Source organism: Littorina saxatilis, linkage group LG1, assembly GCF_037325665.1.
Source record: "Littorina saxatilis isolate snail1 linkage group LG1, US_GU_Lsax_2.0, whole genome shotgun sequence".
Taxonomy (NCBI): Eukaryota; Metazoa; Mollusca; class Gastropoda; order Littorinimorpha; family Littorinidae; genus Littorina; species Littorina saxatilis.
The window spans coordinates 89,576,050-89,591,705 of record NC_090245.1 but is presented as its reverse complement, the minus strand read 5'-3'; the positions used below and the strand labels follow the sequence as shown (position 1 = coordinate 89,591,705).

The window sequence follows — 15,656 nt, the reverse complement described above, 5'->3', positions numbered from 1 at the left end:
TATATACACGTTATTTTAGGCACTAGGTAGGGGGTGAGGTGGGGCGGGATGGGGTGGGTGGGGAGATGCTGGAGGGGAAATCACTTGCGCTGAAAGAGGTGTGTTTTGAGATTTGTCTTGAATGTAGTGAGAGAATCTGTGTGTCTGAGAGGCAGAGGTAATCTATTCCAGGTCACAGGGGCTTGATAGGCGAAGGACCTCTCGCCACATGTCTTTGTTTGCACTGTGGGGAGTCGGAAGAGTCGAGTGTCGGCGGCGGAGCGAAGCTGACGAGAGGGGGTGTAGAGATTGAGGAGTTCTGAGAAGTATTCAGGGGCAGAACCAGAAACGACGGCAAAAGAAAGAGAGGAGAGTTTGTATTCGATCCTTTTAGTGATAGGCAGCCAGTGTAGAGAGTGAAGAAGGGGTGTGGCGTGTTCATACTTGGAAGATTTGAAGACCAGGCGGGCAGCGTTATTTTGGATCCTTTGAAGTCTATCTAAAAGGTACTTAGGGAGACCGGCCAGAAGAGAATTGCAATAATCTATCTTTGAGAGGACTAAAGAACACACTAACGTTTTGGTTGCATCAGTGGTGAGGTAGTGACGGACTGAACTAATCTTGCGCAGCTCTAGATAGGCGGACTTGCAGATGTTAGAGATGTGTTTTTGGAAAGAGAGAGTTGGATCGAGAGTGACGCTATTTTACAGCGTTTTGACTGGAACTTTCTGCTATTTTACAGCGTTTTGACTGGAACTTTCCGCTATTTTACAGTAGTTTTACTGGAACTTTCCGGTAATTTACAGCGTTTTGACTGGAACTTTCCGCTATTTTACAGCGTTTTGACTGAACTTTCCGCTATTTTACAGCGTTTTGACTTGAACTTGCCGCTGTTTTAAAGCGTTTTGACTTGAACTTTCCGGTATCTTAAAGCATTTTGACTGGAACTTTCCGGTATTTTAAAGCGTTTTGATTGGAACTTTTCGATATTTTACAGAGACATTGTGAAAAAAGTACTGTTAAGTGACATCGTCAATCAGTCATCATATATGTAACCCTCCACCACGGAATGAGTCGCATGTCATGTTTTCATGATTTTCATATTTTTTTTAAATTTTCCTAAAGAGTGTTGTATGCTCTATCCAGTGGTAAAAACCGTTTTAGAAAAGAGCGAAAACTTTTTGAGTTATAAGCCTGTGACTAAGGTGACCCTCACACTTTTACCACAGTCCTCCCGGACTTATATTAAGCCTAGCGCAGAACCGCGCGAGGTAACATGCGACTCATTTCGTGGTGGAGGGTCACATATGTACATACGGGTTGATATTTTGTTTGGCCAGTTCCTTTCTCGCAATACGATTACAGGGTTTCAGACTTGGTTTGACTATTTGACCGTCATACTAAGCGAGGTGATGGGTTTTTGTGAGAGCCAGAATTTGCAGGCCTACTTGTACAGAAACACCGATTTAAACAATGGCTAGCATGATCTTTGTCTGGTCATCTTTGGAACCAAAGACAATGAATCAAATTAGGGGTATGTTAGTTTAGGCTAAATCATTAGACTGTTAATCTCTGTTTTGCCAACATGGAGGTCAGCAAGGGGGTACAGGTCAACAAAGCAGCCATGCCTAACTTGTCATTAACACCCGTGTGATCTCTTTTTAAGACGCCTGATTTAACTCACGCGTGTGGTCCTCTATTTCCTTTGCAAGTGCTGCTTCCAGCCTCTGAGTCCTGCCTGTGAAGTCTGTTGAACACACACAAACAGAATACGTGAATGAGTTTGGAAGAAGGTGAAATTGTCTGGGGGGAGAGAGAGAGAGAGAGAGACAGAGAGAGAGAGAGAGAGAGAGAGAGAGAGACAGAGACAGAGAGAGAGAGACAGAGAGAGACAGACAGACAGACAGACAGACAGACAGAGAAACAGATGGAGAGAATAAAGAAAGAGACAAAGGAGGAAAATAATATATGCCAACCATTAAGGAGGGACTACCCCATCATTCAAGATGTTTAATGAAAAAAACTAAAATGCATCAAACAATCAAATTAATATAAAACTCTCAAACCCATCAATAATTCACGTTGATCTCTCTGAAGAGAACCAGCCTACCTGTGACATTGGCTTGCAGCGTAGCACACTGGTGTTGCGAGTCACTCAGCCTGGTGACCACGTCCTGGTGTTCTATCTCCAGACGTTCTGAAACATTGGATGATTATGTGTATAACCTATACACAGTGCATACTTGATCTGCCATTGCTGATACATTCAGTTCGCTTCATATCCAGGCTCCACAGGTGGAAAGCTAGCAGCACCAAGGGTCGCACTGCCCAGGTTAGTGTGTATGTATTAACGTGTGATCAGCCACCTGCACTTCTGGCAGAATAACCGAAGTGACATGGGGGTGGGACATTGATACTGTCTCTGAGTCATGACATTCGTGCGTGTCAGAGGAGTGGATGTCTAGAAGGAGCAAACGAGAAGAAGAAGATGAGTCATGACATAAGGTTGACCCGTGTCCATCCCAGCCTCGATTCGAACTTTTGACTTAAAACAGAAGTCTAGTGTTCTTTAAACTACTCACTTATCGCCCCCCCCCCCCCGCCCCCGGCGCAAATCATGAGCACACGATAATCCCAAAGAAATGACACTCCTCTTTCTCTCCCTCTTATTACTTACAGTTATACTCACACACCTGCGCGCGCACACACTCACATACACCTGACCCACACGCAATCACTCTCGTGCGCACATACATCACACATAGCCAAGTCATGTATTGATTTGGGCAAATAACGAGGGCAGTTTATTCAAGAGAATACCATCTGACAATGAGAGATATCATTGTGCAGTGATAAGTCCCATAAGTCCACAACAAAAAACAACAAACATTTGGTTACACTAACAACAAACACAAGGAGCCCTCACTCAAAGATTTAACACCGTGAATAATGATTACATAACAAGGTTCGAGTCGCTTCATGCACAACCTCACTTCAAGTGAAGGCACAAACAGGCATGCATTTGCCTCAAAATTACAACGGATTGCTAACAAAATACAACGGTGGATGCCGGGGGTGGATGGGGGGTAAGAAATAGTTGGCATATGCCCGCTGCGCCGCGCTGGTAAGGACTGACCACAATGTGTTGCTCTCCCGTTCTTATAGGCCCCCGCTGATGCATCACACGTGCAAGCCCCCCGGCAACATGGACATTGCGGCTGGGCTATTCTCCTTGACTTTCACAAGTCCTCCTCTCCCCTCTCTTTCTAATTACGGGCCTAAGTGTTGATATCCTGCTTTACTACCCTCTCTTCCCTACCTGCCAACACTGATCCCTTTAGGCCTACCTCAAGTATCTAACATCCTCCTCCTCCACCCGCGGCTAATCTGTCTCGTTTAAATAGAGTTTATCTGACGCTGTCCGCTCTATCTAAACTCACACTTAACCTACTCACTTATCGCCCCCCCCCCCCCCCCCCCCGCCCCCGGCGCAAATCATGAGCACACGATAATCCCAAAGAAATGACACTCCTCTTTCTCTCCCTCTTATTACTTACAGTTATACTCACACACCTGCGCGCGCACAAACTCACATACACCTGACCCACACGCAATCACTCTCGTGCGCACATACATCACACATAGCCAAGTCATGTATTGATTTGGGCAAATAACGAGGGCAGTTTATTCAAGAGAATACCATCTGACAATGAGAGATATCATTGTGCAGTGATAAGTCCCAAATTAGAGGTACTACTCGTTATTCAGCCCAACTAAAGACAGTATACTAGGTTAGAGGTGGGAGGTTTAGGATTGTTGTGATGTTATACATGAAGGAGTTGCCTGGGCTACATGTGATCTGTAAGATGATCTTTTGTGGCAGCTGGTCTAAGTAGCCTAAGTACGCGTTGCTTTTCCAATCCCCCATCACCTTGACAATTTCCCCCGGCACACCACAACTCAACGCCCACGCGGCACCACCCCGCCGAAAGCTGTGGCTGGAGAAGTTTCCCCCAGCAACAGCGGTAGTCAAGCGCAGTTTCTTATTAAAGTCTGATCCTTTCATCGGGAAGACCTGCGCCTTGGGGTCCATCGGCCCCAACAAAGGTAACACAGCGGTCACGGCAGACACTGGACACAAGGGATGGAGTGACATTGCCGGGAGCTTAATTTCAACAGAGCGCTCTTTACGCTGAATCGTTTTGCTCTATTGGAGCGTTATTGACATGCCCGTACCCAGAATAACCACCTGGTCTCTTGTGAGCTGCTTACAAGGATCGAAGTTCCCGTTGTCCTGAAACAAGTTCGATCTCCGGAGAACTCCGAAAAAAGCACCAAACACGCAGCCCAGAACACAATATCTTGCCTACACTCAAGGTCCAGCTGGCTTTTTATTATGTGTAGTAATTCAGGGGTGATTGGGGTTTTCTTATCAGTGGCTCACCCCTTGCATTTTTCGATGCCCTTAAGTGTTGTCTGGACGTACCACGAGTCCCTGAATGGGTGCGGCAAGCCGCTTTCAAGATGAAGAATGCGAATAATGTTGATGTATTGCTTGATGGAGGACGGTTTCAAAACCTCGGGCTAGGTACGCTGCGTATTGCGCAACAGTCTGCTCGTTCACAGGCACTGGCATTATGTCCATCTCCCCACAGAAACGTAAATACGAGGTAAGGTGGATGCGGTAAGTCTTCCTAGTGTTATCAGAAAAGGCACTTGCTCTGTAATCCAACACTTCTGCCGTCAGTTGCGCCCCTAATGGGGGCTGCTGGTCTGAAAAACAAGGAACAACAGGGCTTGGTCAGACATATGGTCACACAGGTTGATGTCGGGGGGTCTCCCCCGGTGCCAGAATGTCAACAGACGCACTAAGTCTTCGCGCCGTCTGGGCTCATGGAGGCGGGAAATTGTGTCAGCCATGATGTTTACACTACCAGCCACATGTATCGCCGCGATTTTGCAGTTCACTTTTGCACATTCCCACGCCATTTTACGGAGCAGACTGTTCACATACTTATTAGTCGATCTGCCCTTATTAATGATAGCTTTTGCGACAGTACTATCGGTATGAATAATCACTTCTTGTCCGCACCACATCGGAGCCCATCGTGTCACTGCTTGCACCACAGCGCACACTTCTTTATAGTTAATATGTAGCTCCTTTGCTGCCTGCATGTCTTTTTCAAAGATGGTGTACTGCCAGTCACCTTGCCAAAAGGCACCCGCTGCAATATTACATGCATCTACATGAACATGCTGTTTTGCATTGTGAAAATAATATACTGTGCCGTTAAATACATGCATAAAAGAAAGCCACCATTGTACATCCTTATGAAATTCGCCAGATAGTTTCGCTTTGTGTCGCTGCTGCTGAAGGGGTTTAATCGTGTCCAGTATCCGCCGCAGAAAGAATTTTCCTCCTCTGACAGCCTGACAGGCCCAATTAAGGGACCCCGCTATGCTTTGTAGCTGAGTTTTTGTCGCGCGCTTCTTTCCTCGGATCTGGAGGAGTCGCTGCCGCAGTTGCTGCAACTTGTCACTTCCAAGTGACAGGGTGTTGTTTCGCGTGTCGATGTCGACACCGAGAAACGTGATACGTTGAGTAGGCCCCACCACCTTCTTCCAGCTAATGTTGAAACCCAGTTCCCTCAATAATCTAATTAAAGACAGTAACATGTCATTGCACTCTTGTCTGGTAGCTGCTACCAGAAGAAAATCATCAATATACGCTAACACACCTGGCATGCCTTTCCGTGCCATGCATCTGCGAATAGCTTGCGACAGGCGATGGAAGTGTGATGGCCCTACGTTGCTGCCAAAAGGCAGCCGACTGTCAAAGAGATAAGTAGGTTTCTTTTCACCTGTGAAATGCCATTTCAGCCCAGTCATACAATAATCGTCCGGACTGATGCATACTGACCGATAGGCGGACTGCAAGTCTACTTTTGCACACCAATACCCTGTCTTCGCTAGGGCGCACGCGTCAGATACGGTTTGAAATTTTGCTGACTCAGGTATAGAATAGTCGTTCATTGCCCTACCTGTGGGTTTGCTAGCGTCATGGATCAACCTGATGCTGCCATCATCCTTGGGAATCGCAGCGATAGCGCTTACCACAGTTGGTTTTCTACTAGCTACAATGTAATAACCTTTTTCTATCTGATCTAATAGCTCTTTTTCCACAGCTTTATGGTGTTCGTTCGATGACCTATGGTTTGTTTGCTCTACGTCTAGTACGCCTGCCCTACTCTCTTCTGTTACACGGAAACCGTTTCTTATGCCATCTAATAAAAAGGTTTTGTCGTGATCGCCTTCTAGCACCTTGTGCCACATTTGAGATTTAGCATTAATGGAATCACTATTTCCGAGAAATTCGCACTTATTGGAATCTAGCTGAGGGAACGGGCTGTTGAAGGTGGGGCCTACCGTTTTGTCAGCAATTCGTTGCGCTGTGTCCTAGGCTGGGGAGGTGGTAGCTGTCACTTTGTGGTCCTTGCCGGGGTGGCCCATGCCGCAGGTGTCGCAGACGTGGAGGAATCTGCAGCGGGACCCATAGGGACAGTCGCCTTTGTTGGTATACAATAAGCACACTTCCTTCCCGTTGGGTCCCGCTGGTCGCCGGGAACCGCCGCTGGCCGTCGTAGCCTTGCCGCCCTTGTTGTCTTGGACGCCATGCTGGAGCCGGTCCCGCAGGATCACCGTGGACAGGTGGGGGTTGGGGGTTCCCCACTTGAATCCGCTGGACGACTGGCGCCTTCTGTACTCGTCGTCGTACAGAAGCACCGACTGCCACAAGTATCTGGCCCCCAGCTCGCCTATCATCTCTGTGTACCGGAGGTAGGCGGTCGAGTCAAACCCGGGCTTCTCAGCACTCAACTTCGCCATGATGCGTGCGTTTGCCACAATCCAGTGGCAGGGGGAGACTTTGTCAAGTTTTGGTCTCTGGTTGAGTTTTAGGATGACACCTCCCCCGAGTGTCACCTCTTCCTCGGCCGCCATCGACCCCGGCACAAAATCCAGAATGGAAAGATAGGAGGTCTCACCTGTTGGCTGCAGTGACAAGCCGCCTAACAGTCCCTGGAGTGGTTCCACGCTTTTTTCCTCAGTCACCCGCTGGGATAGTGGCCCTCCCCCGCTTCGCTTTTGCAGGGCCGCCACTGCTACTCTCAGCGCTACGTAGTGGCCACGCTTGAGACCCAGGCCCTCCAAATCCTGGGCAGTCGCATTTCTCAGCACATTGAGGGTGTTCAACTCCTCATCCTGGAGAACTTTAACCACCGTTAAAGGCAGATCTGTTGCCCACGCTCCAAATTCGAAGTCCATATTGCAGTAAGAAATAGTTGGCATATGCCCGCTGCGCCGCGCTGGTAAGGATTGACCACAATGTGTTGCTCTCCCGTTCTTATAGGCCCCCGCTGATGCATCACACGTGCAAGCCCCCCGGCAACATGGACATTGCGGCTGGGCTATTCTCCTTGACTTTCACAAGTCCTCCTCTCCCCTCTCTTTCTAATTACGGGCCTAAGTGTTGATATCCTGCTTTACTACCCTCTCTTCCCTACCTGCCAACACTGATCCCTTTAGGCCTACCTCAAGTATCTAACATCCTCCTCCTCCACCCGCGGCTAATCTGTCTCGTTTAAATAGAGTTTATCTGACGCTGTCCGCTCTATCTAAACTCACACAAACAACCGACCTGCCAGGCCTCCTAGACTCTAATTATCATTCTAACGGTTCTCTCCGTATTCGCACGCGCGCGCAGATGTAAATGAAAGGGATACAGGAGAACACCGATGATTGACAGACACCCAGCAGGGTACATATCATATATTCGAATGAAATATGTTCATATGGACAGAACGTTAGACAAATTCAGGAGACGTTGACATGGAAATAGACAATCAATCAGACACAATCATGTTAACAGCCATATGGCCGGGTGCATATACACAATTATACACACAGAGAACCCCCCCCCCCCCCCACTCCCCCCGTGGGTTGTAGAAGCACAGACAAAAGCACACACACTCAAGTAGACACGCCGATCCACAGACACGAACTCTCTCTCTCTCTCTTTCTCTCTCTCTCTTTCTCTCTCTCTCTTCTCTCTCTCTCTCTCTCTCACACACACACGCACACACACACATACATACACACACACACACACACACACACACACACACACACACACACACACACACACACACACACACACACACACACATATACACACAAATCTTGAAAGCCTCAGGCTCATAGTATTACAAACCTTTGCCCTCCAGCGCATGACACTGTCGAGCCACTGTGTCTGACAGACCGTACGTATGTTCGTCTTTCCGTTTCACTTCTCCCTGCAAGTCTGCAACCTGGTCTGTCAACACACACATGCACTGCACATGACTTTGGTCTTATAGTGGTTCTCACATCCCAAGCAACACTTACAGCCTGGATGGATCTATCGTGATTGACGAAGCAAGTAATACCGGAAGAAAGATACCCTAACCATTACGCCCGGAAATAAATTAAATAATTGCACACTCAGATGGCTTACTTTCCAAACAGATTATTCCAAAGACATGAATAATATTGATACAAACAGCATCAATCGAATGAATCAACCTACACTTATCTATAGTGGACCCCCCCCCCCCCCCACTTAAGATATCCAGTAACTGCGAAAAAAAATCGGGTAAAAACAAGCAGGGAGTTTAGACTCTAAACACGGAGGTACATTTAGAGCAGTTATGAACACGAAATTTGGAAAAAGTCTTTTAAAAAAAAGGCGGGGGGGGGGGGGGGGGGGGGGGGGGAGGGGGAGAGACTTAAACTGAATCTGAATGTCATACAAAAAAGGGGGTTCCATCGTAGTGGAACATTGATTGTACCTTCCAATACAGAATGTTCCCTCCAATGACTTGCGTCAACTAAACGAAACAAAATACTATGTACAGTACGCGTGCACTACCTTCCAAGTTTTCTTTCAGTTCTTCCAGTTGCCTCCTCTTGTCTGCAATTTCTCGCATAGCAGCTGTAAGAAAGTGTACATAGAGAAAATCGTTATAACAATTGTACAATCTACTAATGGTTATAATCAGCACAAAGGGCTTGTTCGAATATAAACAAATAATATGAATACAATTCCAAACCATAGAATAAGAAGGAGTGCTTCCTCTTGATCTATGGTCCACATATAGGCCAATTGGTCCCAAGAGGACGTAAATTTAGACGTTACAATAATTCAAACAGAAACCAGGGATTTATACAATTTCCAAAATAGGTCTTGTGATTGTAACTGACCGGTGAGATACCCCATTCAAATACCCAACCCTCGTTTATTTGATTCTTGGCACCGTCGCGATATAACCTTGAATGGTTGAAAACGACGTTAAACACCAAATAAAGAAAGAAAGATTCTTGGCATATCATCATAATTATTCAAAATTGTATCATAAAGTTTGTCTGATTGAGTTGTCTCATGTTTTCACACTTGGATCAACACATTCCTAAATTAGCACAGACAAAATTTAAACACAATATCAGCGAAGCCAATTTTTGGGGTCAATCATTGTCGAATGTTTTTAATTCGGATGCTGCGCGAGACGCGTGCAATGCGTGAAGTTAAGCAGAATGATTGATATTGGTATTGTATTTGCAAGGGTTGACGAGCACAGATCCCAGCAGGCTCAGCCCCACTCCTACGATTTGTGTGGGGCACTCCGCACTGGGCGTCTGCACTATTGGACCACAGCCCAACCCGCCATGCACCCTTGACAGAAATAATGTTTGGCGTCAGGAAGATCCGCACATTTCACACGGGCGGGCATTGGTGCATACCAAGAATGGAAAGCCATTGCAAATTCAAGTTCTCGCAACAGGCATGCAGTATTTCCTTAAGTTCTGTCCATCCGATTCTGTCAGCTGCTTTTAAATTGAACTGAAACGGACATAATAGTTTTCAAGAATGTTTTTTTTGTTTAATTAATGCTTATCATGTGATAGAAGCTTTGATTTTGACCATTATGCGTTGGTGTGGATGATTAATGGAAGGGAAGTAACTCCACAGCTAAGCCAAACACATGCACGTGGTGGTGTGTGTGTGTGTGGGGGGGGGAAGGGTAAGTTGGGGCTCTGTGGAACTCTATGGTACAGTGAATAACTAAGCATAATTAGATAATACAGTCGAACTTCCAAATCTATGTCCTGAAGAATCTGTGAAAATCTGGTCTTAAAAGTAAGGGAGTCAGTATTTATACTGTGGCAGAAGCCTATCATAATAGAAGCAGCTAAGTACTATTAACAGCAGTCGACACCATTCTGATAATCCTCGATCCACGGCTATCGCCAGTTGTCTCTCTGACCGGACGCGAAAGTCCTACGCGAATCTATCAAAACAAGAATACAGAGTTATCTCCCATATGCTGTTCACGAGCAGTGTTCGCTAGACGAAAATGATTGCAGATTGGCCGACTTCAACAGTGATCTCCGTTCTGTTCTTCACAGTTATGATAAAGACATCGTTCTAAGGTCAAAATAAGTCGAAATTTTGGGACTGCTGCCGGAAGGCGACCGTAATATATGGTTGCATCACTGTAAAAATAAATCGTCTGCTCCAGCGAGCGCCGAAACCAAACGGTTGATTATCACGCGACACTTATGCCATATTTAGAGTTGTTTGCACAGCAAATACAGCCGCGAAAAATAGCTCGCTTGAAACTGTCTTACATATCAATTCCTTTGTAATTTAAAAATTACACAACACCATGAAAAATCATTATCGACGATCGCGAGTCTGCTTACATCCATAACACATTACGAAAAGATCTAAATATGTAAAAAATCGATTTCCTCGCCAGACAAGGAAAATCAAGGCATCCTGTCAGGGATAGAATGAGCCGAACTCATTTTGACCTGAGGTCAGGATGCAGTCGACACGCGATGATACATAATATGCCCTTTGCCCTCTCCTTGGGAATATCTATTACTAAAAATAGAATGCGGGATTGTGGGAAAGCTGTTCAATGGCACTCATGCACTATATTCGATTTTCAATACACGACTCAAAATCATTGGGATAAATCAAAATGAAAAAAAATACAAGTATATAGAGTTAAGAAAACAAGAAAGAGTTAAAAACCGTTTGTAATGAAGCAAATGAATTACGAGTTCACAAAAAAATAAAAATAAAATTGCCCTCTAAGCAACGAATCGAACCCGGGACCACGAAAGTAAGGACAATCGGGGACTCTACCGACTGAGCTATTTTGTCGTACTGTCGTCGAGGGAGATTTTAACTTAAAATATTACACTTAAGTTCTCGAGCGTGGCAACGACTCAGTGACTCGAGTTTCCGAGTCTCTCCGTTCGTATCTGTGTACTGTTCTCCATATTTCAATGTTCGGGGCTAGTTCAGTAACTGACCCTACGCTCCCGGTCACTTCGTATAAGTTTGAAAAGCAATATCAAGTAGCGATAATTTCAAGCGAGACCGACATTATTATACGAAATGCATTGATCAATCGCCGAAAGGCGCCTGAAAGGATATCTCAAAATCCTCTTTTCTCGATGACATACTAAGGAGTTAGTTCGGGAGAACGACGATCTATGGACGGTTTACCATATAAAGTGAAGCAAGTGGTTAAAAACGGGTGTCGATAGAGCCAATGAACAATGTTATCTACTTGTAGTATTTCATCCACTTGTGACTGGTAAATTTACACTGACATTATGAAAAGAACATTTGAAAAAAATACGGTCAAAAGAGATAGAGAATACTACATGGCTTGCTGTGTCGTACCAGATTTACACGAGTTTAAAAAAAATAAATATTGAACTGCGAGCGAAAGCGAGCTGTTCACTATTTGAAAAAGCAACGAGTGTAAATCTGGTACGACACAGCAAACCATGTAGTATTCTGTTTATCCTATATACTGTACTTACGTGTATTTTACTAAAAATGTCCTGCAGTCGAGGCAGCTAAATTGAAAACGCTTGTTTTGGAACCTCGATCTCTTCTAAAGCCTCGCGCAATCTATTGCGTCAAAGCAAAGAAACGTCACTCTGAAAGTGTGGCGTGACGTGTTAGTTCTAAAAATTCATCAAGGGGAAATAGCGAGAGCAATTTTTTTCTATAATGGGGTTTGTCTCGGTGACTTTGGCATCATAAGCAGTGTAAAAACAGGTCCCTGCCAGACTTTCTTGACATGACCTCATTTACATGATAATACACACGTGTGATTTGAACGATTATTATCTCACCAGTGTCTCTCCTACGTATATAGGATAAAGTGGGTTCCAGAGTTGTGCATTTACTAGAAATGTACTGAATATGTGCGTCAAACCTTCAGAACTGTTGTTCTGAGCTTCCAGAACTTCGTGGTCAGCAATCAGGTTCTTTTTTTCTTTTTCTGTCCTCCTCAGCTTCCCTGCACGTGCAGCACAAGCATCATTTAGACACAGGCCAATATACCAACAAGAACACATGTGTGTGCGCACACGCGTGTGTTTGTGCGCGCGCCCTTACGTTCGTGTGTGTGTTTGTGTGCGTGCGTGTGTGTGTGTGTGTGTGTGTGTGTGTGTGTGTGTGTGTGTGCGTGTGTGTGTGTGAGAGAGGTTGACTGATCGATTAATTGAATGATCTTAAGAATACGAAAGGATAGAGGCTTTAGCCATTCTTAGAGAGAGAGATAGAGAGCGAGAGAGATAGAGAGCGAGAGAGATAAAGAGAAAGAGCGAGAGAAGAGAGAGACAGAGACAGAGACAGAGATAATATGACAGATTGGTTGATTGATCTTTATAATACATAAGGATAGATGTTTTAGGCACTTTGTTGATGTGCTGTTAAAACTTGCACAAGAGAGAAACTATAGGCTTTTAGAACAAAGAAAATGAGTCTAGTCTTACCTTCCAGATCATTCTTTTCGCCTTCCAGACAGGCCTTTGCATCGGTCAATTTCTCCACCCAAACTGCAATTAAGCCAATGGGTCAATCATATGTGGCATGTCCCATCCAATATATTCGTCTATGAGAAAACTTTAAATCTTCAACAGAAAGTGAATTTACCCCCTCTGCTTAACATCAATACATTTTGGTTTGCCTTTTGTTGCACATACACAACTCTATCCTTTTCTATTTTCTTTGCTTTTCTTTTACACTGTACAAGTATTTCTATTTGTTAATGGTTCAAACCCATTTATTTAACTCCTCGCCGTCTTATATCTCACATCTGAGAGAGAAATATCAAATGCTTGGCACCCCTCTCACTCTCTCTTTATTTGAAATATTTTGGACGCTCCTCTTTCAGTCTCCCCCTCCCTCCTACTTTAATTCACCCTCTTTCTTGTCCTTTCCCTACGTTACAATGACCGGCACGGTTCGCCTAGTGGTAAGGCGTCCGCCCCGTGATCGGGAGGTCGTGGGTTCGAACCCCGGCCGGGTCATACCTAAGACTTTAAGACTGGCAATCTAGTGGCTGCTTCGCCTGGCGTCTGGCATTATGGGATTAGTGCTAGGACTGGTTGGTCCGGTGTCAGAATAATGTGACTGGGTGAGACATGAAGCCTGTGCTGCGACTTCTGTCTTGTGTGGCGCACGTTATATGTCAAAGCAGCACCGCCCTGATATGGCCCTTCGTGGTCGGCTGGGCGTTAAACAAACAAACAAACAAACAAACGTTACAATGGATCCGCAAAAGGACACCCTTGGGATCAGCCAAAATTGCTCCTACGTTGGAGGAAGCTTTTCACGACAGGTATGTTTTGATCAAGATAAAAGACAAAGGGACAACAGAAGGTGTCCTTTTTTCTAAAGGTGTCCTCTCATCAGAGGGGCCCCGCATTGCAGGTGCCACTGTAGCCATGTACAGGGTGACCCCCCAAATTGCCACCAATTAAAATGCTACTTACTCCTAAATGACTTCAGCAATTTACTTCATATTTGGTGTACATTAGCCTGAGATGTGGGATGAGAATTCCACAAAGTTTCAAGTAAGTAGTTTAAGTATATAGGTTACGCTTTTTAAAGAATATTTTTCAAATTCGGACAATGCCTCAAAGTGGAAGGTTTGACACCGAGCATTGGCCATACTCATCCGACTTGCAGCCTCCAGACTCCCTGTAATTTCTGTTTCAACACATCTATTGTCTGAGGATGTTTATGTTTTTTTATGCGAGATCATTCAGAAAAACCAACAAATGAAAGTCTGGAGTGCTAAAATCGTGTTAGTGTGGCTACCTCTCGGGGCAAGATCTCGTATTCTCGCGTCAATCCCCGAATTTGGATTTGTTCCCGAAAGAGCATAGCAGTCACAACATTTAACGTACATGCTTGACAGTGTGTGGACTTATCATCCTATCATCTCAAGCCAATCTAAACCAAATATGAAGTAAATTGCTACAATGGTTAAGGAGTTATTAGCATTATTAATGGGTAGCATTTTCGTTTGGGGGGTCATCCTATTGTACTCTTCATGGAACCTACCATTGAGACTGTCACACTTGGTTCTCAGCGCATCCATGTCTCCGGTCAGCTGTGACACCTGGTTCTCTGATGTGGTCTGTAGCTCATCTCTTTCGTTGGTCAGTCGGTACAGATTGGCTTGCAGCTGCACTATCTCTTCTGTCATTCCAACACACACATACACGTAAAAACAAATGATGCTGACGTGTTAGACGCACTGCGGGCACAACAGGTAATAAGTTCAACAGTACACCATGATTGTATTGAATTCAACAGTTCACCAGAACCCTGATTCTATCCAGCAATCTGTTGGAGAGAATCGGAATTCCTATCTCAGCCAGATGAAATTAGAATTCTCTTACTATCCAGGAAACGTGTGGCTGAGGTCGGAATTCTGATCTCATCCAGATAATATCAGAATTCTGATTCTATCCAGATAGATTCAGAATCTAGCCAGATTCCGACCTTAGCCATTATACACTGATAACACAAACAGGAGAAAATCCGTCTTTTTTTCTTTTTTGTTGTTGAAAAAAATTAACCTAAAAGTATGAATTACATGGTCCCCAATACCAAAGATGTACAAACATTATCAAAACACTCAAATAGCTGGTATTTACTCACGTCCAAGGCCTTCATTGGATTCCTTCAGTGCTGCCTCCAGTTGCTGAACACTAGCTGTCGCTTCTGTTACCAGAAACAAGATGAGAATAGTGTGATAACTGATACGAAAAGACACTAAAAGCAATTAAAAGAACTCTGAAAAACTGACCAAAAAAATGCGTTAAAAAAAAGAAGAGAAAACAAAAGAGAAAAAGACTCGTCTCGCAAGTAAATTCGAGATTTATTTTATTTAACTTAATTTCATTTCTTTAAAACAAATTCTGCTCTATAGCTGAGAAATGCGGGTCGCTTCCTCCCGATGGAAAGCTAGCAGCAACAAGAGTAACGCTACCCAGGCGTGTGCGTCTTAAGGTGTGATCAGCCACTTTGGCAGAATACAACAAGGTCACGGCTGAGACATGGAGGTGGAGCATGGATGCCGTCTCGTAGTCATACATACAAGTTGATCTCTGTCCATCCCGGCCTAGATTCGAAGCTCTGACCCGTGGATCACTAGTACAGCTGTCTTCCAACTGATCGAGCTACCAGCCCCCTCCCCTCTCCCTCTAATTGATCTGTGTATTTATAAAAAAATTTAATGAGGAAGAAAGCCAAGCAA

The 15,656-nt window shown here is 44.9% G+C and overlaps 1 protein-coding gene across 1 annotated transcript in view; it reads right to left on the bottom strand.

The window, feature by feature from the left end:
• Nucleotides 1-15,656, bottom strand: part of LOC138983647 (adventurous-gliding motility protein Z-like) — a 165,972-nt gene that overhangs the window by 140,504 nt on the left and 9,812 nt on the right. Inside the window, exons 6-13 of the mRNA XM_070356930.1 lie at nt 15,059-15,121; nt 14,456-14,593; nt 12,880-12,942; nt 12,318-12,401; nt 8,945-9,007; nt 8,249-8,350; nt 2,090-2,176; nt 1,664-1,726 (exon numbers count right to left, since the gene is read on the bottom strand). Of these exons, the coding sequence (XP_070213031.1) occupies nt 1,664-1,726; nt 2,090-2,176; nt 8,249-8,350; nt 8,945-9,007; nt 12,318-12,401; nt 12,880-12,942; nt 14,456-14,593; nt 15,059-15,121 (663 nt within the window). The remainder of the gene's footprint in view (nt 1-1,663; nt 1,727-2,089; nt 2,177-8,248; nt 8,351-8,944; nt 9,008-12,317; nt 12,402-12,879; nt 12,943-14,455; nt 14,594-15,058; nt 15,122-15,656) is intronic.